At 42.5% G+C, this 23,315-nt stretch overlaps 1 protein-coding gene across 4 annotated transcripts in view; it reads left to right on the top strand.

Moving 5' to 3' along the window:
- wdr33 (WD repeat domain 33) overlaps nt 1–23,315 on the top strand; it is a 106,461-nt gene that overhangs the window by 18,368 nt on the left and 64,778 nt on the right. For all 4 annotated transcript variants that reach the window (XM_078209215.1, XM_078209212.1, XM_078209213.1 and 1 more), the window contains one exon: nt 3,400–3,627. In XM_078209215.1, coding sequence (XP_078065341.1) covers nt 3,424–3,627 — 204 coding nt within the window. In that variant the 5' untranslated portion in view covers nt 3,400–3,423. The remainder of the gene's footprint in view (nt 1–3,399; nt 3,628–23,315) is intronic.

Below are 23,315 nucleotides of genomic sequence, written 5' to 3'. Positions count from 1 at the left end.
ACCAACACCAACGCACATGAGATCAGCTAACTTCGCAGAGAATGGGGATTGAACAAAGGCTGTGTTCGTCTTCATGGTCAGTTTCACAATAGATATTTCAGTTAATATTAGTATTTCTGGCAGCCTTAAAAGTTGTTTAATAAAATTCTGAATCAGAAAATCACTTGCTTCTTACAGAAGATATGGAATATGTGTTAGGTTCATTGAAGAATAAAATTAGCCTTATTGGAAGGCAGTTGTATTTAAATTTTAGTTGTAGGGAATTGTCGCATGTTTGTTTTTGATTTCCTGATTGCCATCACCTCAGTGGCTTAACTCTAGCTGAAAGTTTTAATGATTTGAGTTGGTTTAATGTTTTGAAAAAAGAAATATCCAACATAAGCCAATAGATCTGCCATTATCGCCAAGCTAAACTTGAGCTTCTTGCTTCAGCTGACAGAGAGCAGGAGGCCACCTCACCATAGAGTCATAGAGGTTTACAGCATGAAAACAGGCCCTTTGGCCCAACTTGTACCTGCCGCCCTTTTTGTTTAAATCCCTAAGCTAATCCCAATTGCCCGCATTTGGCCCATATCCCTCTATACCTATCTTACCCTTGTAACTATCTAAATGCTTTTTAAAAGACAAAATTGTACCCGCCTCTACTACTACCTCTGGCAGCTTGTTCCAGACACTCACCACCCTCTGTGTGAAAAAATTGCCCCTCTGGACCCTTTTGTACCTCTCCCCTCTCACCTTAAACCTATGCCCTCTAGTTTTAGACTCCCCTACCTTTGGGAAAAGATATTGACTATCTAGCTGATCTGTGCCCCCTCATTATTTTATAGACCTCTATAAGGTCACCCCTACGCTCCAGAGAAAAAAGTCCCAGTCTATCCAGCCTCTCCTTGTAACTCAAACCACCAAGTCCCGGTAGCATCCTAGTAAATCTTTTCTGCATTCTTTCTAGTTTAATAATATCCTTTTTATAATAGGGTGACCAGAACTGCACACAGTATTCCAAGTGTGGCCGTACCAATGTCTTGAACAACTCCTGTATTCAATGTTCTGACCGATGAAACCAAGCATGCTGAATGCCTTCTTCACCACTCTGTCCACCTGTGACTCCACTTTCAAGGAGCTATGAACATGTACCCCTAGATCTCTTTGTTCTGTAACTCTCCCCAGTGCCCTACCATTAACTGAGTAAGTCCTGCCCTGGTTCAATCTACCAAAATACATCACCTCGCATTTGTTTAAATTAAACTCCATCTGCCATTCATCAGCCCACTGGCCCAATTGATCAAAATCCCGTTGCAATTGGAGATAACTTGTCCACTATGCCACCAATCTTGGTGTCATCTGCAAACTTACTAACCATGCTTCCTATATTCTCATCCAAATCATTAATATAAATGACAAATAACAATAGATCCAGCACTGATTCCTGAGGCATACTGCTGGTCACAGAACCATAGAACCCCTACAGTGCAGAAAGAGGCCATTTGCCCATCGAGTCTGCACCGACAACAATCCCACCCAGGCCCTATCCCCATATCCCTACATATTTACCTGCTAATCCCTCTAACCCTCATATTTACCCGCTAATCCCTCTAATCTGCGCATCCCGGGACATCTGTGGACTGTGGGAGGAAACCGGAGCACCTGGAGGAAACCCACGCAGACACGGGGAGAATGTGCAAACTCCGCACAGGCAGTGACCCAAGCCGGGAATCGAACCCAGGTCTCTGGAGCTGTGAAGCAGCAGTGCTAACCACTATGCTACCGTGCCGCCAGTTTGAAAAACAACCCTCTTCAATCACCCTCTGGCTTCTGTCAAGAAGTCAATTTTGTATCCATTTAGCTACCTCACCCTGGATCCTGTGAGATTTAACCTTATGCAACAACCTACCATGGGGTACCTTGTCAAAGGCCTGGCTAAAGTCCATGTAGACAACATCAACTGCACTGCCCTCATCGACCTTCTTGGTTACCCCTTCAAAAAACTCAATCAAATTTGTGAGACATGATTTTCTACTCTCAAAGCCATGCTGAGTGTCCCTAATCAGTCTTTGCTTCTCTAAATGCCTGTAGATCCTGTCTCTCAAAATTTCAACTATATTTGAATGTAGGCTCCAGAGGTGAAATATCATTGCCTAGTTCCTGGGCTATCATTCTATACCCCAGAGGTATGTGGAGGCTCAGTCATTAAACGTATTTGTGACTAAGATCAATAAAATTTTGTATATTATGGGATATGGAAATAGTATGGGACTGTGGAATTGAGGGAGAAGGATCAGGCATGATCTTATTGATTCAGATCAGGGTTAAAGGGCCAAATAACCTATTTTTATTGTATTTTCTCCGTCCAAGATGGCGATGGCATCACACCATTTGACACCAGACTTTTCTTTCCTTGAATTTTATGCTGTTCGAAGCCTCTGTCCCTTTGAACAATTTATCCATTCTGTAAACCTTCACGTTATGTTGAAGAGTTTTGTTGAATGCCTCTTAAGATCCAACTGCTTTCATTGAGTCACTTTGGCTGCTGGCTGAGTAACCCCAAAATAATTCCTATAATATGAGTTATTGCACCTAAAACCTGTTATTCAAATGCTGACCTTTTCCCAAACATTGTTTTCTCAACCACTTTTCCCACTAGATGTGAGCCTAACTGACTTCTAAATTACAAGCCTTATGTCTCGCATTTTTGTTTGAATATTTCAATTATAGTTGTCTAATCTCCAGGGACTATTGGGTTCTCTCATTACTTTCAATCATGCACCCTATCTGGTGAAGAGGCTTTATTGATTTATAGATAAAAGTAGGTCTTAAATTCATAGGGCTATCAGTTTCAATTGGAACCTGATTTTTCACTGACATCAACATGAATTCTTGACTGACTCTGAAATATGCAAATCATAAAGTTAATCACTCAAATAGAGATAGAGCCATGTGCCTTGAACAGTCATACGTGCCTTGTGGTGTGCTTAATTAAGCCTGCAACACAATTGAAGTAGTTGGCAATTTTTGAAAGTACTTGGTATTGAAGGTTAATGCAGAGCAACGAGAGGCAGTCCCGAATGAATATTCAAGTACTTGTTCTCTCTGTTCCCATTAACCATTGAATAAAACTGTTCATGAAATTGGTATGGTATTTGATGGATCTCATGTTGTTCAGTAATTATTTATGCCTGAGTCTGGCTGCAACCTTGGATGTTGAGTTGTGCATTTGGTTTTGTGTGTGGAATTAGGAATCTTATTCACTGATTGAATCTATCCACGTGAAACGGAAAAATATTCCTAAAAGTCACCAGGTTGTAGTTACTGGATTGAGTCGGGAACTGATCAAGATGGATACTGGGCAAAAAAATTAGTACATGGAAAAACTGATTTTTTTATATGGTTTTCTTTTTACAGGTCTGTTACAAGATTTTAATCACCATGGCTTTGGAAATAACATCACCTCCTCGGTTTTTTCACATGCCGAGGTTTCAGCACCAGGGACCAAGGCACACCTTTTACAAGCGGCCAGATTTTGCTCAGCAGCAAGCTATGCAACAATTGACCTTTGATGGCAAACGCATGAGAAAGGCTGTGAACAGGAAGACGATCGATTATAATCCGTCTGTTATTAAGTTCTTAGAGGTGAGATGAGAATAACAGGGAGACCATTTGTGAATGAACATATATTAGAGTGTGCTGCACTCCTTGCTAAGTGAGAGGTTTTGGAACCACTTCACTGATTCTTCTAATTTCAGACATACTTAATGTGAAATGCACCGAGCGAAATGTCTAGTGCCACTCCTACACTCAGAGATACTCTTTTTTAAGGTGATAGATATACAATTCTTGTGAATGATGTGACACTCAGTAAGTAGCCCAATAAACTGTTACTGTTGTGTCCATTGCAATAAGCACATTTTACATCTAAGTTCGTAAAAACTTATTTTTATTATTCGCTTATTACAGAGATTTTGAGAGGTACCTCTGAAATTCAAAGCATGCAATCATATTTCAACCACCCGTTGTGTTTTTCTATATATGTACAGTACAATAATTCATTAATGTGATAGGAGACTAGCCACTTGTGGTTGGAATGTAATATCTAAGCCATTCGATGCATGCTTAATACAGGTTGTAAAAAGGAAATACAGCATTGCCTTATTTATGGGCTTGCCACAACCCAGTTATGCGAACACGTTCCAACCTGTCAAGCACAAGTTGTAATCCAGCGCGTTCCTTACCTTCTGCCTTACGAATATCTGAATTGATGCAGCACTACACTGAAATCACCCAGTCAGTGCCATTGGGGAATTGTGATCTTGTGTCCCTGACTGACTGGAACCAAATTTTGATTGGCAGTTGGTACTGTAAAGGCTCCCAATCATTTTTGCATCTGAAATCTTTCGGTGTTTTGATGAGCCAGTGTTGTGATTAATTTGATAACTATCTAAGCTTTATAGCAATTTAATTTTTATTGCTTTCTGTTAAAAATTCTTCCTCTTAGGGCTGCCTGAATTGCAGTGCTTGGGGAAAAAAAGCAATCCTATTGGTAATATTTCATCTGGAAAGCTTCAGTATCCCATAAGGAAATGATTTTCATCTATAGGTACAAGCCCAAGCAGCTTGCTGTTTGTACACTCAAAAACACAAATCTCACATGGGGATTAGGCTTAACACTTAGCTCTGATTTGTGTTTTGTTTCTTGTCCTTTCACCAACCACAATTGGTGCTGAACTAGTATCATTATGGAATCACAGCATAATCAACAAACATCACTCCTTCCAGCTGCGGACCGAGCGAGTAGCAGTTAAATTATTTTTCTAAGTCTACATGGGAAGACAAGGCTGCAACTAATGCAGCAACACAAAATGTTGGAAACAAACAGCAAGCCTGTGTGTCTTTAAAACAAACGAGCTGAAATTTCAGGCAGAAACTTTTGTCAATGAAAACACCCTTACACCAACCAGGGTTCTCTTTTATTCCTGGTCATTTTAGCCAATTCAGCATTTTTCCCTGCTAATGCTTTCTTGGTTTCTGCCATTTTGTTTCAGTTTTCTAGACTTGGTCGTTTGGGCATCACACTGCCACCAGTTGTTGCAATTTTGGGTTTCTTGGGGAAAATAAAATTTCTTCCTTGATTGGTTTCTGGCATTTACCATAAGAAAAACCTATCCTCTGCGATCTGTAAATCATACATTCTTTAATCTTCTGATCTGCCCTTTGGATAAAGGTTGTCAATTATCCTACCAATAGCAGGCTCCGTATCATCTCGTACAAAACTGCACTTCATTCCTATTCGCAGATGTTAAACGCATCAGTTTTACAAACAATAGCAATTAATTAGTAAGATGCCTGGTTGGTTGTGTTGGTAACATTTCACCTGTAGCTCAAAGATGTGGCTTTCAGTTCTACCAGAGGGTTGTGCAATTTGGGTACATTTTCAAGAGCAGTACTCTTGAGGAATTGCATTGTGTTAGGTCCTTATGGATGTGACAATTTGAAATCTCATCTGTTGTTTAGTCAGCTATTAAAGATGCAGTGGCATTGTTAAAAGAAGAGTTGGGAGTTTTCGGCGTTCTCTTCAACGTTCCTCTCATCAACTAATATCACCAAGAAAAGAACATTCAGTATGTCATTCATCAAGGTCAACTAGGATGTTACTGGTGCCACACCTACCCACATATCATTGTAGTTGAAAATGTAATTCAACATGTGAAGTTGTTTCAATCAGATGTTATATAAATATGGTTTTTTTAAAATTATATAAAAATGAAGCAGATCTTATCCTTCAAAAATAGTAATATAATTGCATCAAGCACGTGTCATCACTCAAGTGTGATCCAACTTGAAAGTGTATAGTGCTAATCATTTTTGGAAAACAACAAATCACATGTTCCCAAGAACTGAATGCATCAATCGAATAGCATCTGAATAATAAACTACCAGTGAAGAATTGTTGATCAGCAAGCAAGTACCACTTCCAAAAAGAGAACCGATAAAACTGTTTTGAGAAATCTTTCCCCCCACTAATTGTGCTCACTAAGGTGAGGACTTAGGACGGAAGTAAGGTTTCGAACTTGTAAAACAAATTACCAGAAAATTAAATGTTCAATATTTGCAATTTCTTTTATGTGCCAAAATGTATACACCTCTGTTATATGTCTTCTAGAAGTCTTGCTTCTAGAAGCCTGGGCATGAATTATTGGGGCATTCAGGAGCTATTGTTCTGTTAGCTAAGTGAATAAGTTCAAGTTCAATTAAGTGAATAATTTTAACAAGTGTCAAGCTACAACTATCAGGATTCATCAGTTCACTCTACAAGTCATGTGCACAGAAGAGTTCTTGCAATTAAAATGAAGGCTGCCTCCTATCAATTAAATGAGCACCACTTTTTGGAGGAAGGGTGGAGTTGCTGGGCACACAGTACTCCATTCACATAGGATGCTGGTATTGCTGTTTATAAACCTAGGTGCTTTCCTCTTTAGCCTGCCCTTTCCTTGGATCTATCTATGGAAATACCCTGAAGTCTTGCCAGGGAAGTGGGAATAATCGGATAGCCCTGACAAATAGCTGACACAGGCATGATGGGCCTAAAGGATCTTCTGTGCTGCATGTTTCAATAATTGATGACACTCGAACCAGAAATTATTATTCAAACTGATGTGCTATTTTCATACGAAAGCAGCAAAGCACGAACTTCATTTGAGATAACCAAGAACGTGAAGTAACTAGTGTTGTAACTAGTGTAGTTTATGCAGTTGTGCATGTTTTTTCAGAGCTATTTCAGAGAAAAAGATTTGTGTTCTTATAACGTTGGGGTTCTAACTTGCTCAGAACAAAATCCAAAAGGAATTGGGACCAAGCATTTGTGACCATATGCTGGAATTTGGAAGAAGTTGTGCCATTTCAGTGTTTCCAGTTTCTATCCAAGTAGTTTTTTAAAAGTCAAATTAACAAATAAACATAATTGTATTGGAACGTATATATTAGAATATGCAGCTATACACTGCAATTATATACAGATGAAAGTAGGAGGTAGATGAAATGTACACCGTTTACTCAGCATCTGCCTTTTCAGATTAAGTAGATAATACTAAGAAGTTCATTATGGTTCCAAACGACACCTAATCCAGAAAACTACTGTTTACTTTGTTGCAATGTTAATCCATAAACTGGGGTCTAAGAACCCCATTTTAAATTTTTGATCAAAAACCGAGTGAATTGCAATGAAATGAGAAAGAAAATCCAGATTCTGACACTTAAAAGTCCTTCATCTTCTAATTTGTTTCTGATTTCCTGATTCCAATTTTTTTGTTAAAAAGCAAATGCACTTAACGATTATGGAAGGAAAGAAGGATCAAGGTAAATTTGGTTGAGAAAAGTAATTTAGACCATCTAATCTCATCCTTACCAAATACCACTTAAATCTTTTTCCTATCACAATATCTAGTTGGTGGTTTCATGGCTTCAAATTACCCTTTCCAGCAGTTAATTTAAGTTGCCTCATTACCTTCTTAAAATAACCAACAAAAACAATCAATGGATTAAATCAAATCTCTTCAGTCCTCCTGCATCCAGTCGTGAATGAAATGGACAAATACATAATTGATGGGAGGAGGCTCCATGAGCGTTCATATCCTCAATGACAGCAGTGAGTATATAAGATGCCTAAGTTGGTGTGGTGACACCGTGGATAGCACTGCTGCCTCACAGCGCCAGGGACACGGGTTCAGTTCCAACTTTGGGTCAATGCCTGCGTAGAGCCTATATGTTTTCGTATCTGTGCGTTTTCACCAGGTGCGCTAGTTTCCTCTATCCAAAGATGTGCGGGTTGGGTGGATTGGCCACGCTAAATTGCCCCTTAGTGACAGGAGGACTAGCAAGATAAATATGTGGGGTTATCAGGATAGGACCTGGGTGGGATTGTTGTCGGCGTAGGTTTGATGGGCCAAATGGCTTCCTCTTGCACTATAGGGATTCTGTGAAGATGTAAATGCTACAGCTATCTTCCACTCTAAGGGCCGGGTGGATGAGCCACCTTGGTTGTCTTCTGAGGATCCTATCCTCATGAATGCCAGTCTTCAGCCAATTTAGTTCGCTCCATGGATTATTAAGAAACAGCTGAATGCACTGCATGCAAAAAAGGCTCTGGGCCTCGACAATATCCCAGATGTAGGGATAAAAACTTCTCCAGAACTAGCGCCAAGTCAAGCTATTCCCATACAGCAACAAAACTTGACATTTACCTGATAAATTGGAAAATTATCCAGATAAACAGGACTGAATGCAATCTGGTTATAACCCCCCACCACTCTACTCAACAGTGTAATGGAAGGGGTTATTGACAATTTTATCAAATGACATTTATTCACCAGCTTGTTCAGCTGGGGTAACTGCTCCTGGACTCATTACAGCCTTAGTCCAAATATGGGCAAAAGATTTTGAATTCCAAAGGTAAGGCGAAGGGTGTCTGCCCCTGACATCAAGGCAACATTTTATTAAGTGCAACATCAAGGATCCATAATAAAATTCAGATCTCTCTGGATTGGATGGCTGGGGGGTGGAAGAGAGGAGGAGGAGCTTCAGTGGCTGGCACAAAAAATTGTTGTGATTGTTGGAGGCTAATCATCTGAGCTCCAGAACAGCACTGCAGGAGTTGCTGGACTGTTATAGACTAAAATCAGCTGTCTCATCCATGAACTTCGTTCCACCATAAGGTTAGAGGTGAGGATGTTCATTGATTGATTGTATAGTGTTCCAACAGCATTCGCTTTTCCTCCTAATGAAACAGTCTGTCTCCACACAAAGACTTGTACAACATTCAGGCTTGGATTGATAAGTGGCAAATAACATTCACACCTTGCAAGTGCCAAGTAATGACTTGCCAAGAAGAGAGAGTTTAATTAGCTCTCCTTGAAATTCACTGCATTATCATTGGAATCCCTCACCGTCAACATCCTTGGCAGTGTAATTTAACTGGACTAGCTATATAAATACTCTGGCTACAAGAACAGACCATAAGCTAATTATTCTGCAGCAAGTGATTCGCCTGATTCCCAAAGTCTTTCCCCTATTTACAAGGCAGAAATTGGGAATGATGGAATACTTGCCACTTGCCTGGATATAGGCAGCTGCAGCAGCACTGAAGAAGCTTGACACCGTCTAGGACAAAACAGCTCCTTTGGCACCCCATCTACCACCTTAAGCATTCAGTCCGCCACCAGTGCACCTTGCATGCAGTGTGCACCATCTGCAAGATGCACTGCAGTAATTTGCCAAAGCTGCTTAAGCAATACCTCTCAAATCCTTGTTAATACATTACGGTCTTTTGGCTGGGTACCTTCATGGACTTCAAGGGGTTCACCACCATCTTCTCAAGGACATTTAGGGTTGGCAGTAAATGCCAGCCTTGTCCATGACACACACATTCCATGATGAAACAAAAATACCCCTCTGACCTGTATCATTATTGTTTTGGGCTCAATTTTTGTCGTCATGTTAAGGATCTTGTATCCTCAGAAGAAATTCAGAATTTCTAGTTGAAAATTGTGTTGTGACGAGGACACAAATACACATCCCATTTCTAAACTTTTCCTTTTAAGATGCTAACTATATGTGTCATGGTATTTTACACATTTTAAAAAAATTCTTAAAAACAATTTCTTGAATGCATGTTAGATATTCAAATACAAAAGCACAAACTTTGTGAATTAGATTGAGGCTGGCTGGACAGTCAGTTGGAGATGTAGTTGAGCTGGAGGAGATTTGAGCAAAGAAAAGACAATGAATAGATGGGGCATTCCAACAGAAGTACGCAACAGTTTACCAAGTGTCAGGCAGAAATATATATAACAAAATGATAATTACCACTGATGTGTCTTGTTTTTTGCTATCCGGCTTGGGTGAAAATAATTGATGCAGTTGACCACTGGAAAATGCTTAACTGCATCCGCGAAAGAGATGCACTGAACTTAATCTCTCAAGACTATCAAGCTTGGTGAACTGACACATTGTTGCCAGTGTATTGAAAAGGGGACTACAATAAGAACTGAACATTTAAAAATATGCACTTAGACATGTTTGTAGCAGTTTAAAAATGTTTTTTAAAAATCTGTCCCTGTGCCAAGTGGAGCAAGAACGTAGTAGTTTTGCGTCCCACTCCAGAGACTTGAGCACAAAAATCTTGGTTGATTAGTTGACTAAGGGAGAGCTGTGCATCCATCTTCATTAAAAGTTAGGCCTCTATCTAAGGTGGATGGAAAAGATCCCATGGATCTTATATTGAAGCAGAACAGGCTGGAGTGTTTTGTCCAATATCCTGCCAGTCTTTGCCTGTCAGTCAACACAAACATTATCTGATCATGTCACATTGCAGTTTGAGGGAGCTTGATGTGCGAAAATACATTTCCTACAATACAACTGTGACGACATTTCCAAAGTACCACATTGACTATAAAGTGTGATGGGTCATCCTGTCACTGAAAGGCACCAGGTTAAAGTCCAACAGGTTTATTTGGTAGCAAAAGCCACAAAAGTGTGGCTTTTGCTACCAAATAAACCTGTTGGACTTGAACCTGGTGTTGTTAAACTTCTTACTGTGTTTACCCCAGTCCAACGCCGGCATCTCCACATCATGACTATGAAAGGCACCACATAAATCCAGTTTTATTTTCCAAAATGGTGGGTCAAGCATTGTTAATTTGGAATCTGGCTTTGGTATTGGTTCAAAGTGCAGAGATCCCATGACAGGTTTTAGAAATGGATTAGGGAGCTCTTGTGTCCTGGCTCAATGTTCCTCCCCCAACCAATACCATCAAAGTAGATTACCTTGCTCCTAACCCACTGCTTTCACCACTTCCTGAAATCCACACACTGCCATGCATCATACCTGTATGCTCCTGACTTTTCTTCAGCATTGACATGCTCCATTTCAGAGTTGTCATCCATAGTTCCATTTTATCCTCTGCCTCAGATGGTACTTTCTAACAAAGAACTTGATTCCATTTCAGCTTTGATTCCATTTCAATTCTCAGATACCAAAGAGACTCTGAATCCTTTCCTCTATTAATTTCCTCTGACTTCTATCCCTCTTTCCAATCTCATCCTTTGTCGTGTTTGTACTATCTTACTATCTCTGAACACCAATAATCGATCCTAAGAGAAGCCCTCAGCTTTATTCCCTTTAGCACCCCCCCATCTCAGTGAACTTCAAACTTGACTTAAAGCTGATCTCTTAATTTCTGCCTGGCGCATTAACTTTTCCATGAATCTTCCTACTGCATCTTGCTCCCATCTGCAGAATTTATGTTTTATCTCTTGCTTTACCCTCTCTTAATCTTATTTGGGAGCTGCTCCATGACATCAGATACCTGTTTTCTTATTCCCTTTACTCTAACCTATTTCCCTGTGAACTTGCAGCACTCCATTTTCACAGATCCAGACTTGATACTATCATTCAACCTGCTAACAAAGGTGGCATTGTTGCTGTTTGAGACCGCCTTTATCTTGCGGAGACTGCCAACCCTGCAACAGCTCCACCTACCAGCCCCATGACCATCAAACAATCATTTTCCAAACTTTCACTGACTTTTTTGGAGATTGTGGTAACTTGGCCGCAAAAAGGTAGTCAAACATATTGTGATATTCATTCAGCAAGGACTCAGAACTGGAGACAGTTAGTTACACAGGTCCCTCGTGGTAAGACTATACCCGTGAAAGCCTGCGCTGTCGATGACATCACTTGTGCATGCTCATACCAATTAAAGACATCAGTATATGCATTCAAATAAGATGCTTACCATAACCCCCCCCCCCCAATGAAAGAAACGTAATGAAACTCGACTATATGTCAATTTTTCAGGAGCTTTGCAACTACACTGACCTGTGCAGTACCACTAGTGACTGTAGACACTGGTGAGGCTTATTTCAGTGGAACTGGACTTGGCGGTGCAGGAGTAGGTTGAGTAACAGTGAATGAATGTCTGACATCCTCTCATGGAGTAGAGTCCACTGGAAGTCTTTGTACAATAGGAACCATTTCCTGTTGAATATCCACAGCAGCATTTCCTTCCACTGTGTTATCGGAACTTTTGCTGTTTCCGAGTCATGGCGTAGACGAATGTGATCCTGGTGCCTGTGAACAACTCCTTCATTGGTCAGTTTTACTACCAAAACTACTGAACAACTTGAGTTGAGAATAACTCTAGGCAGCCAACGTTGGTTACTGCCTAAATTCCTTACATAGACAATTATTTGGGTTGAAATGTCTGTTCTTAGCATGGTAGCCATGTATCTCCTCCTGCTTTTCCTGTCTCCTTCCAACTCTGGATGTAACAGATCCAGGTGAGACTTTGGCTTCCTACCCATCAGTAATTTAGCTGGTGAGAGTCCTGTTGTTTGTGGTGTAATACAATACTGGAACAAGAACAGTGAGAGCTTGGTTCCCTAAATATCATCTGCCATTCTCCATAACCCTGCTTTCAGTGTCTGAATAGCCTGCTCTGCTAAACCATTTAAAGTTGGATGAAAAGTAGTAGTACAAACATGGCATATCCCATTTCTCTGCATAAACTTCTGGAACAAATCACTCGTCAATGTTGTCTCATCAGAAACGAGAATCCGGTAAACCCCGAGTTTTGAAAACTTGGCGTTGTTTCTCTGTCTTAATGGGAGCTATAATGTTGCTCATGATGTATATTTCTAACCACTTAGATTGCAAGTCCACGATAACGAGCAACATATGACCCATGAAAGGCCCTGCAAAATCCACATGAAGCCTAGACCATGGATGGTCAGGCCATTACCATGGATGTTGTGGTGCTGGTGGTGCCATCTTTTGGCCAAGCTGACAGAACAGGAATTCACCTTGTTCTCCAGGTCTTGATCCGTTAGACCACCTTGCTAAACTTTTCATTTGGGAGGCACACAGGTGAGCCTCACGAACTTCATCCAAGAGTTGTGAATAACCAGGGTTTGGGACGACCACTCTGGACCCCCAAAGGATACAAACAGCCTGCATACTCAGCTCATCTTTCCACTTTGCATGTGTCCTCAATTCATCACCCCTATAACCCTAGACTAACTCTGCATAAGGCATCAATTCATCTGAGATGGAATAAGGTCTCTGTTTGTTCACTGCTTAACCTGTTTAGCATTCACTGGAGAATGTGAAAGTGTCTCACGTGAGAAAATTGTCTCTGGAGGAAATAATGTCTGTGGGTATGTCTGGTAAAGGGAGATGACGCAGTGTGTCTGAGTTTGCATTGTCTTTCCCTGCCCTGTACACAGTGTTATACAGGTAAGCTGACAATGAGAGAACTCGGCGCTGTTTTCTCACCGAGGTCATAGGAGGAATGCACTTGGATTCACTGAAAAGACTCATCAGTGTTGTGTGGTTGGTATAGATGGTGAATGAATGACCGTAAAGATACTGATGAAACTGTTACACAGCAAAGACTAGACCTTGCCTAACTGAATATTCCTCCTCAGCTGTTGCCAGTGTACATGATGCAAACCCATTGGGTTTTTCTGACTTGTCCTCTGTCAGATAGAGAGTACTGCCCCAACACCGTAGGGCAAGGATTCCATGACAGAATGAGCACTTTGCCTTGATCAAAGTGAACCAACAAATTAGTTGATGTAACAGTGCTTTCACATCCGTGAAAACTTCATTTTGTGTTGACCCCCACTTCCATTTTGTTCCTTTGTGAAGTAATAGATACAGTGGTGTACCAACACTGTTGAAAGATCTGGCAGAAACTTCCTGTCGTAATTTACCATGCCCAGAAATGACCTGAACTTGGACACACTTCTGGGGTTTAGAGCTTCTTTGATAACTCTGACTTTGTCTTCCACAGGGACAAACCTTGCACTGTGATTTTGTCACCCAGATATTCCACACTTTGTGCCTGGAAGATGCACTTGTTATGCTTCAGGGACAGCTCTTCTCTGAAAATGTGTTTTACAGTTGATCCAGGTCACTAAGGCACTCCTCAATTTTCCCTGTGATTAGAATGCCATCTAAACTGCTACATGAGGAATCCCCTGCAACAGATTGTCCATTGTCCTCTGAATGATCACTGCACTAGAGAACACTCTGAAACCCAGATGATTGCATTTGACCAAATCCTTCGGTGTTCAAAACATACTGTTTTGAGTCCTTTAACAAAAGCTACTGGTAGGTGTCAAGTTTTGAGAACGTCTTGCTTCTTGCAAGGGTTGAAAAAAATCTTCCATCTGTGGCACTGGGTAAGCATCCAGCTTGGAGTCCTAATTAATGGCAAGTTTGTAACTCCCGCAAATGTGCATAGTATCATCACACCAGAACAGGAACATTTGGAGCTGTCCAATGTGAGAACTCAACGGGCTCAATGATTCCAGCCTCTTCAGCCGTTCCAACTCCTCCACTTTGTCCTTTCATGCATAGGGCACTATTCTGGGCTTGAAAAAGCAAGTAGTCTGAGGATCTACAAAAATTGTAGTGCCGTACAGTGTACCCAGCTCATCTTTGCAAACCTCAGGATATTTCTGAATGACATCCTTTTATCACTTTTGTGTGCTCACCCCAATTCAACGGAATTTTACTGAGCAAGTCACACCCTAGTAAACTAGGCCCTTTCTCTTGTACCATCAAGAACCATGCTTTTGCTTCTTGGCTGTTTTGTGTAATGCCCCATCTCTAACACCCTAAACATTGGTATAACCTATCCAGTGTACGTCTGAAGTTGGATCCCTGCCTGAGTAAGAGCTGTCGCCTTATTAGAGCCCCAAGTCTTTTTGTAGGCCTCTTACTCAGCACTGATTTTCAGCAACTTCAGATCAATAATACCTCTTCCTATTTTTTAAGCAGTAGGTCGTGGTCATGACTCCCCTTTTGTTTCTTATCCTACTACGTGGCTCTTTTTGTCATTTAATCCTGTTTTACACCTTATAGCACCTTCCCTATTCTTTTCTCTTCCCGCACCTCTCACTGCTTCTAAACTTCCATCATTTTTTTAACAAGTTATGTTATTTTATCAATACCAGAATTCGTATCTCCATATAATTGGCTATCTTTCAAGGTGTGGAGATGCCGGCGTTGGACTGGGATAAACACAGTAAGAATTTTAACAACACCAGGTTAATTTTGTGTCTTGATTTTGTGTCTCTGTATGCCCTGTTTGAGAGCAGGTATCCACTCCATCTGACGAAGGAGCAGCGCTCCGAAAGCTAATTGTATTTGCTACCAAATAAACCTGTTGGACTTTAACCTGGTGTTGTTAAAACTCTTACTATCTTTCAAGATACAGGAACTATCATCTTGATTTTAAATTCTGTAAGAACTCTTATTGTCTTGTGAAAAACTATTTGTCGTATACTTCACAAAGCAGGCTAGAAATCTCACTGCTGTGTGCTCAACAATGTTGTGTAGACAGTGGAGTAGAATGGGCTTAATGGCTGTGGCTGCTTTTTGTGCTGCAAGAGCCTTTGTCCCTGATATTCCCTAGGGTCAGGAAGAGGAATTGTGATCCGGAAACCCAAAAGTCTGTTTCCACAAATGCTGTGGAATTTTACGACTATGGCATGAGTATCTCCATTTTTTAAAAATTGGCCTCTCCAGTTTGCCTGATTGACAAGTTTGGCTGCCTGTTGGTGGGGAAATCCTGCAGCATAATGCTGCAGCACAGGAACAGGTTTGAGCGCAGAGTTCCTGCCTCAGTGGGAGAAATGGTGAGAGGTGGGGGTTGGGTCAATGATGGGGTTGGTGATTGGGTGAGTGCTGTAGGTCATGGAGGCTAAGGTTGTTCTGGACAAGAGTATTTAAATGGTTAAAATGGAGACATGTAGACTCCTTAAAAGATTTCACTGACCGCCTACATCCTGAGCGAGTATTGGTCATCCAACTTTCGTTCGACCTCCTTTAAAATTGGAAGTGTTACGGTTTGAGGCAACTAGGTTTCCTGTTGCAGATTTTTAATCTTCAGGTGAAACCAAAGCCACTCCTTTTTGGATGTTTAGAATTATGTCCATGATTCTAATTCTGAAATATTTTCCCCAGTATCAGTGTTAGGTTAAACTTTTTTCCCCGAAAGATTCCCCTGTTCTATCTATATTTACACCCTGCATTGTGTTTGCTTTGTGAGATCATTTCCTCCCCCAAACTGATACGTCCCAAATAGATTATCTCTGCTTTGTTTTGTGTACCTGCTGTTCAATGGGCAGGCAGACTGCTCTTGAGAATGCTTACTATGGCATGAGGTACTACCCTGTCCTATTCATGGGGTCACTGAAGCCAGTCTCGGATTGCCCAGTTGAAATCAAGCAGAATGGAAATCAAATCTGCATCATCCCTCGGCCACTGAATACTCCAATGTTCAGCTTCACTGTGGTTGCCATTTATATCGACTGGCGGCCTACTAATTTCTATTCCAGTTTTTGTTGCCCCTTAGGTTTTATTTTCACATATGTGGCCATGTCCTGTGCCAGTGTTGTTGATACCTAATAGTCAATACTAGACAATACCTGTCCTGTAAAGCAACCATATGCAGAATGAGGCTGCCATTCGTACTATAGGAAGATTTGCAAAGCCTTGGAGAGAGTGCAGATGTTTTAGAGTCAGAGTTTTACAGCATGGAAAGAGGCCCTTCAGCCCATCATGTCCATGCTGGCCATTAATCACCTATCTATTCTAATCTCATTTTCAAGCATTTGGCCTGTAGCCTTGTATGCTATGGCATTTCAAGTGCACATCTAAATACTACTTAAATGTTATGAGGGTTCCCACCTCTACCACCCTTTCAGGCAGTGAGTTCCAGATTCCTACCACCCTCTGGGTGAAAAAGTTTTTTCTAAACTCCCCTCTAAATCTCCTACTCACCTTAAATCTATGGCCCTTGGTTATTGACTCCTCTACTAAGGGGAAAAGTTTCTTCCTCTCCACCCTATCTATGCCCCTCATGATTTTATACACCTCAATCAGGTCCCTCCTCTGCCTTCTCTGCTGCAAGGAAAACAACTCCAACCTATCCAGTCTCTCTTGATAGCTGAAATGCTTCAGCACAGACAACATCCTGGTGAATTTTCTGTGTAATCTTTCTAGTGCAATCTGAACTACACACAGTGCTCTAGCTGTGGCCTAACCAGCATTTTATACAGCTCCATCATAACCTCCCTGATTTTATATTCAATGCCTCAGTTAATAAAGGCAAGTGTCCCATATGCCTTCATAGCCATCTTACCTACCTGTCCAGCTGTCTCCAGAGATCTAAAGATCAGTTTTCTAAAATGGTACCAAGCATGCAAAACTTCAGTTAACATGGAGAGACTAGAGAAATTGAGGATGTTTTCCTTAAGAAAAACCTGTATTTATGTTGCACTTTTCGCAACCACTGGACATCTTAGAGTGCTTTACAGCCAATGAAATACTTTTGAAGTGTAGTCACTGTTATAATGTAGGAAATAAGATAGCCAATTTGCACAGAGCAAGCTCCCACAAACAGCAATGTAACAATGACCAGATAGTGTAGTTCTGTGATGTTGATTGAAGGATAAGTATAGACCAGGGCAGTTGGGATAACAAATAGTTTTGGTTTCAAATTCCACTCCTGGACTTGATGACCAGGGTAGATACCAGGTGGATGTTTCCACTTGTGGCATAGGCTAGAACTAAGTGATGATGTGGAGATGCCGGCGTTGGACTGGGGTAAACACAGTAAGAAGTTTAACACCAGGTTAAAGTCCAACAGGTTTATTTGGTAACAAATGCCAAAGCTAGTGGCATTTGCTGGGCGGCACAGTGGTTAGCACTGCTGCTTCACAGCTCCAGGGACCTGGGTTCGATTCCTGGCTTGGGTCACTGTCTGTGTGGAGTTTGCACATTCTCCTCGTGTCTGCGTGGGTTTGCTCCGGTTTCCTCCCACAGTCCAAAGATGTGCGGGTTAGGTTGATTGGCCATGCTAAAAATTGCCCCTTAGAGCCCTGAGATGCATAGGTTAGAGGGATTAGCGGGTAAATATGTAGGGATATGGGGGTAGGGCCTGGGTGGGATTGTGGTCGGTGCAGACTCGATGGGTCAAATGGCCTCTTTCTGCACTGTAGGGTTTCTATGATCTATGATCTTTTTGGGGGAGCAGCGCAAAATCTTTATCACTGAGCACTCTAGATTTAATCTGATCCGTTCGGATTAATATTTCCTTTCTCTATTCAAGATATTTTCCTTCTTTCTCTCTCCCTATTTGCAGCAAGTGTAGGTAAGAGAACTGCTTCCAAGCTGAGGCCTAGAATAATCTTGAGTAGCTTGAGGGGTGGCACAGTGACCCAGTGGATAGCACTGCTGCCTCACAGTGCCAGGGACCTGGGTTCGATTCCTGGCCTAGGTGACTGTCTGTGCAGAGTTTGCACGTTCTCCCCGTGTCTGCATGGGTTTCCTCCGGGTGCTCCGGTTTCTTCCCACAGACCGAAAGACGTGGTGGTTAGGTGCATTGGCCATGCTAAATTGCCCCTAAGTGTACCCGAACAGGTGCCAGAGTGTGGCAACTAGACGATTTTCACAGTAACTTAATTGTGGTGTTAATGTTAGCCTACTTGTGACACTAATAAATAAAAACAAAAAGCTGCTGTGCTCTTCTGCTTCCTTTCCACTTGTCATTAACCTTGTAGACTCTGTTAAGTTCCTCCCATGGCAACTTTTCAACAAGTAATTCATCTTGGGGAGAATGGCAGCCATAAATGTAAGTTCTAGTTTATGGTGATTCTTCAAGCATTCAGATGGGCTTTTGTGAACTTCCATGCTGGATGACCTATAAATTCCTGGAATGCATTCTCCAGAGGAGTACCCCTTTTGTTAAGCGAATGCTCACTGAAGGCATCACATTTTCGGGAAAATCCAATGCTACATTTTTTGTAAGCCTGTTATCAGCCTACAACATGGTCTGTATTAAGGGACTGGTGCTGAAATTTGCAAGGCTGACCCCCTGCCTCAAAACACTACTCCAGCAATAGGCAATGTTGAATAATGAGACAGTTAAGTATTGACTTGAGGCAAAGACGGCTCACCCTCATTCTTTAACAGCAGACTTCCTCAAGGCTTAATATTTGTGCTCCTCAGTGCCTCTGTGGATAACATGTTGCCGGTGAAGCCCTGCATATTTATAAATGCACATGCCTTGCCCTGGCAACAAAGTCACCTTCAACCACCTTGAGTTCATCTTTTACGAAGAACTAAACACCAGAGAGGAATATTTCAGGAAATAGAAGCCAAGCCAATGCCCCACTAAACGACAGCCTCTGCATTCCTTCTGGATAACAGGAAGGCTATGCGCACCCTGAAAGTCACCTTCTGTGACAATAATGTGCAATATGACCCCCACTCTGACCTATTTCGTAGTGAAGCTGGACTGCATGTTAATCACCCATGACCACCTGAAGAAAGCCACCAAAACGGAGATCAGGGTCAAGCTGGTCCAGATATTGGCAAACACAAACCAGCGAACACCATCGGTGACAATCCTTGTGTACTCTAAGCTGAGTAGAGTACTGTACAAAGGGATGGATGAAAAGTAGCCACATTTGGCTTGCTAATGTCCTACTGAATTCTGCATACAATGCTGCATATTACTGGTATCCTTGAGTTGCATCCAACATCCTGGCTGCTGTGCTGATGCACATTCTTCTCCCATCCACTTGCTACAATGCTGTAACCCTCCAGGAACGTCAATGAAATTCATGGGCAACCTTAAACCACACCTGCACAAACCATGGCAGAAATGGTAACTTGATGCATAGTTGGACAATTAAAAGCTCTCCATTGTGTTATTCTGGTCACCCAGCTGGTTCACTAATGTCCATGCTTTATGGAAGGAAACCTGTCCTTACTTGGTCTGGACTACATGTGACTGCAGACCCACAGCAATGTGGTTGACTCTGAAATGGCCTAGCAAGCCACACAGTTGTGTCCAACTGCTGCAAAGAAAACAAAGGAATCGACCTCGGCACTGGAAATGATAATGGCAAACCCAGCCCTGTCGACCTTGCAAAGGCCCCCTTAACTAACATCTAAGGACTTGTGCTGTCTCTGACTAGTCTAGCAATAGTATAGTCGTGACATAGTCATACTCATGGAATTATAATTTACAGATAATGTTCCAGAAACAATTATGGAGGAGGCTCCATAAATATTCCCATCCTCCGTGATTGGGGAACCCAGCACGTCAGTGCAAAAGTATTTGCAACAATCTTCAGCAAGTGGATGATGCATCTTGGCCTCCTCCGGAGGTCCCCAGCACCACAGCTTCAGTCTTCAGCCAATTTGATTCACACTACATAATATCAAGAAACCACTGAAAGCACTGGATACCACAAAGACCCTGACAATATTCTGGCAGTAGTACTGAAGAACTTAAGGATTTGCCACACTCCTAACCAAGCTGTTCCAGTACAGCTACAAAACTGGCATCTACCCATCAATGTGGAAAAATGTGTCCTGTACACAAAAAGGACAAATCCAATCTGGCCAGATATTGCCCCATCGGTCTACTCTCAATCATCAGTAAAGTGATGGAAGGGGTCATGAACAGCGCTATCAAGCGACATTTGCTTCGCATTAATGTGCTCACTGACGCTCAGTTTGGGTTCCGTCAGGGTCACTCAGCTCCAGACCTCATTACAGCATTCATTCAGATGTGAACAAAATAACTGAATTTCACCTCTGACATTAGAGGTGAGGTGTGAGTGACTGCCCTCAGCATTAGGCAGCATTTGACAGAGAAGCCTGAGCAAAAATGAAGTCAGTGGAAATACAGGAAGGGGGGAGGAGGGAGGGAACCATCCACTGGTTGGAATCATACATGGCACAAAGGAGGATGGTTGTGGTGGTCGGAGGTCAATCATCTCAGTTCCAGGACATCATTGCAGGGGCTCATCAGGGTCGTGTCCTAGGCCCAGCCCTCTTTAGCTGCTTCATCAAAGACCTGCCTTCCATCATAAGGTCAGAAATGGGATGTTCATTGATAACTGCACAATGTTCAGTATCATTCGTGACTCCTCAGATACTGAAACACTCCATAGCCAAATGCAGCATGTCCTGGACAATATCCAGGCTAGGGCTGATAAGTGAAAAGTAATATTTGTGCTGCACAAGTGCCAGACAATGACCATCTCCAGCAAGAGAGAATTTAACCATAACCCCTTGACATTCAATAGCATTACCTTCACTGAATACCCCACTGTCAACCTCCTGGGGGTCTCCATTGACCAGAAACTGAACTGGACTATTCATATAAACACTGGCTGCAAAAGCAGGTCAAAAGCTAGGAATGCTGTGGCGAGTAACTCACCATCTGACTCCCCAAAACCTGCCCACCATCTAGTCAGTGTGATGGAATACTCTCCACTTGCCTGGATGAGTGCAGCTCTAATAACCCTTAAGAAGCTTGATACCACCCAGAACACAACAGCCCCCTTAGTTGGTACCCATTCCACAAACATCAACTCTCTCAACCACCAGTGAATATTAGCAGCAGTGTGTGTACAACCTACAAGATGCACTGCAGAAACTCGCCAAGGCTCGTTAGGCAGCAACTTCTAAATCCAAGACTACTACCATCTAGAAGGACAAGGATAGCAGACACCTGGGAACAAGACCACTTGTAAGTTCTTCTCCAAGTCACTTACCACCCTGACTTGGGAATATATTGCCATTTCTTCACTGTCGCTGGATCAAAATCCTGCAACTCTCTCCCTTCCTAACAGCACTATGGGTATACCTACAGCTCAGGGACTGCAGTAGTTCAAGATGGCAGCTCACCACAGTTTTGTCAAAGACAGCTAAGGATGGGCAAAAAATGCTGACCTGGCCTGACCAGCAAAGCCCACATCCCGTAAATGAATAAAGAAAAGCTTCCTTGGAGTGGCAATCAGCTCAGATTGCCACTCCATACCCACTTAACTGCACGAAAACTCTTCAGTGCCTGTCTCATCCTATATTACTCATGCAAGCCGGGTGAGATTCAGGCAGCAGAGTCTCTGGCTCTAATGTTGCAGTCTAAAAGAAGCAGAATAAAAGAATACATGCCTCTTTTTTACACACTAGTTGCCATGAAGCAGGTTTAAAGGTCCCGTAGAAAATAATAGGCCAGGGCAAGTAAGTACCCAAGGTATGTGGATGGTAAGTGACTTGGGAGAGGAACTTACAAGTGGTCTTGTTCCCAGGTGTCTGTTATCCTTGTCCTTCTAGATGGTAGTAGTCTTGGATTTGGAAATTGCCGCCTAACGAGCCTTGGCGTGTTTCTGCAGTACACACACTGCCGCTAATATTCACTGGTGGTTGAGAGAGTTGGTGTTTGTGGAAGGGGTACCAACTAAGGGGGCTGTTTTGTTCTGGATGGTGTCAAGGGCGGCACGGTAGCACAGTGGTTAGCACTGCTGCTTCACAGCTCCAGGGTCCCGGGTTCGATTTCCGGCTCGGGTCACTGTCTGTGTGGAGTTTGCACGTTCTCCTCGTGTCTGCGTGGGTTTCCTCCGGGTGCTCCGGTTTCCTCCCACAGTCCAAAGATGTGCGGGTTAGGTTGATTGGCCAGGTTAAAAATTGCCCCTTAGAGTCCTGGGATGCGTAGGTTAGAGGGATTAGCGGGTAAATATGTGGGGGTAGGGCCTGGGTGGGATTGTGGTGGGTGCAGACTCGATGGGCCGAATGGCCTCCTTCTGCACTGTAGGGTTTCTATGAATTCTTTCTATGAAAGCTTCTTAAGTGTTATTATTGGAGGGGATGGGGCATAGGATCGGGGGAAGGGAGTGGTTTGACATGAGGGGTTTGGTCTGACCTGGTGGGGCTTGGGGCACACGCTATCGTATGGGGATGATAGTGGTCATTGGGGATGAGGATGTCCAGCCGGATTTTGTGGGGTGGGGGAGGGGTGGGGGGGGTGTGGGGGCAGACGTCCCACATGAGGGGGCCGGTGGCATCCTGCGTGGGGGGGTGTACATCCCACTCACCGATGAAGGAGCAGCGTTCCGAAAGCTCGTGCTACCAAATAAACCTTTTGGACTTTAACCTGGTGTTGTGAGACTTTACTGTGCCCACCCCAGTCCAATGCCGGCATCTCCACATCCCAGCACAATATAATTGTCCTGGGGAAGTTGGTGCTTCTGGACAATTGCTGTATAAACCCTTACCTGGGAACTTCTGAAAGGGTTTCCCAGGGCATCTTTAGGGTTAGCCTCCCCAAATACGACACTGGCGAGTGAGGAAGTTATGGGCCAATGTTACATTGGATTCAGAAAGTGTTTTTTAAAATTCCAGTAATGTAAAAGGAACAAAGTTTAGGAATGGTGTATTATGTTATTGCCATTGATTT

The sequence above is a fragment of the Mustelus asterias genome, chromosome 3 (genome assembly GCF_964213995.1).
Source record: "Mustelus asterias chromosome 3, sMusAst1.hap1.1, whole genome shotgun sequence".
Lineage (NCBI taxonomy): Eukaryota > Metazoa > Chordata > Chondrichthyes > Carcharhiniformes > Triakidae > Mustelus > Mustelus asterias.
This window is presented reverse-complemented; position numbering and strand designations above follow the sequence as displayed.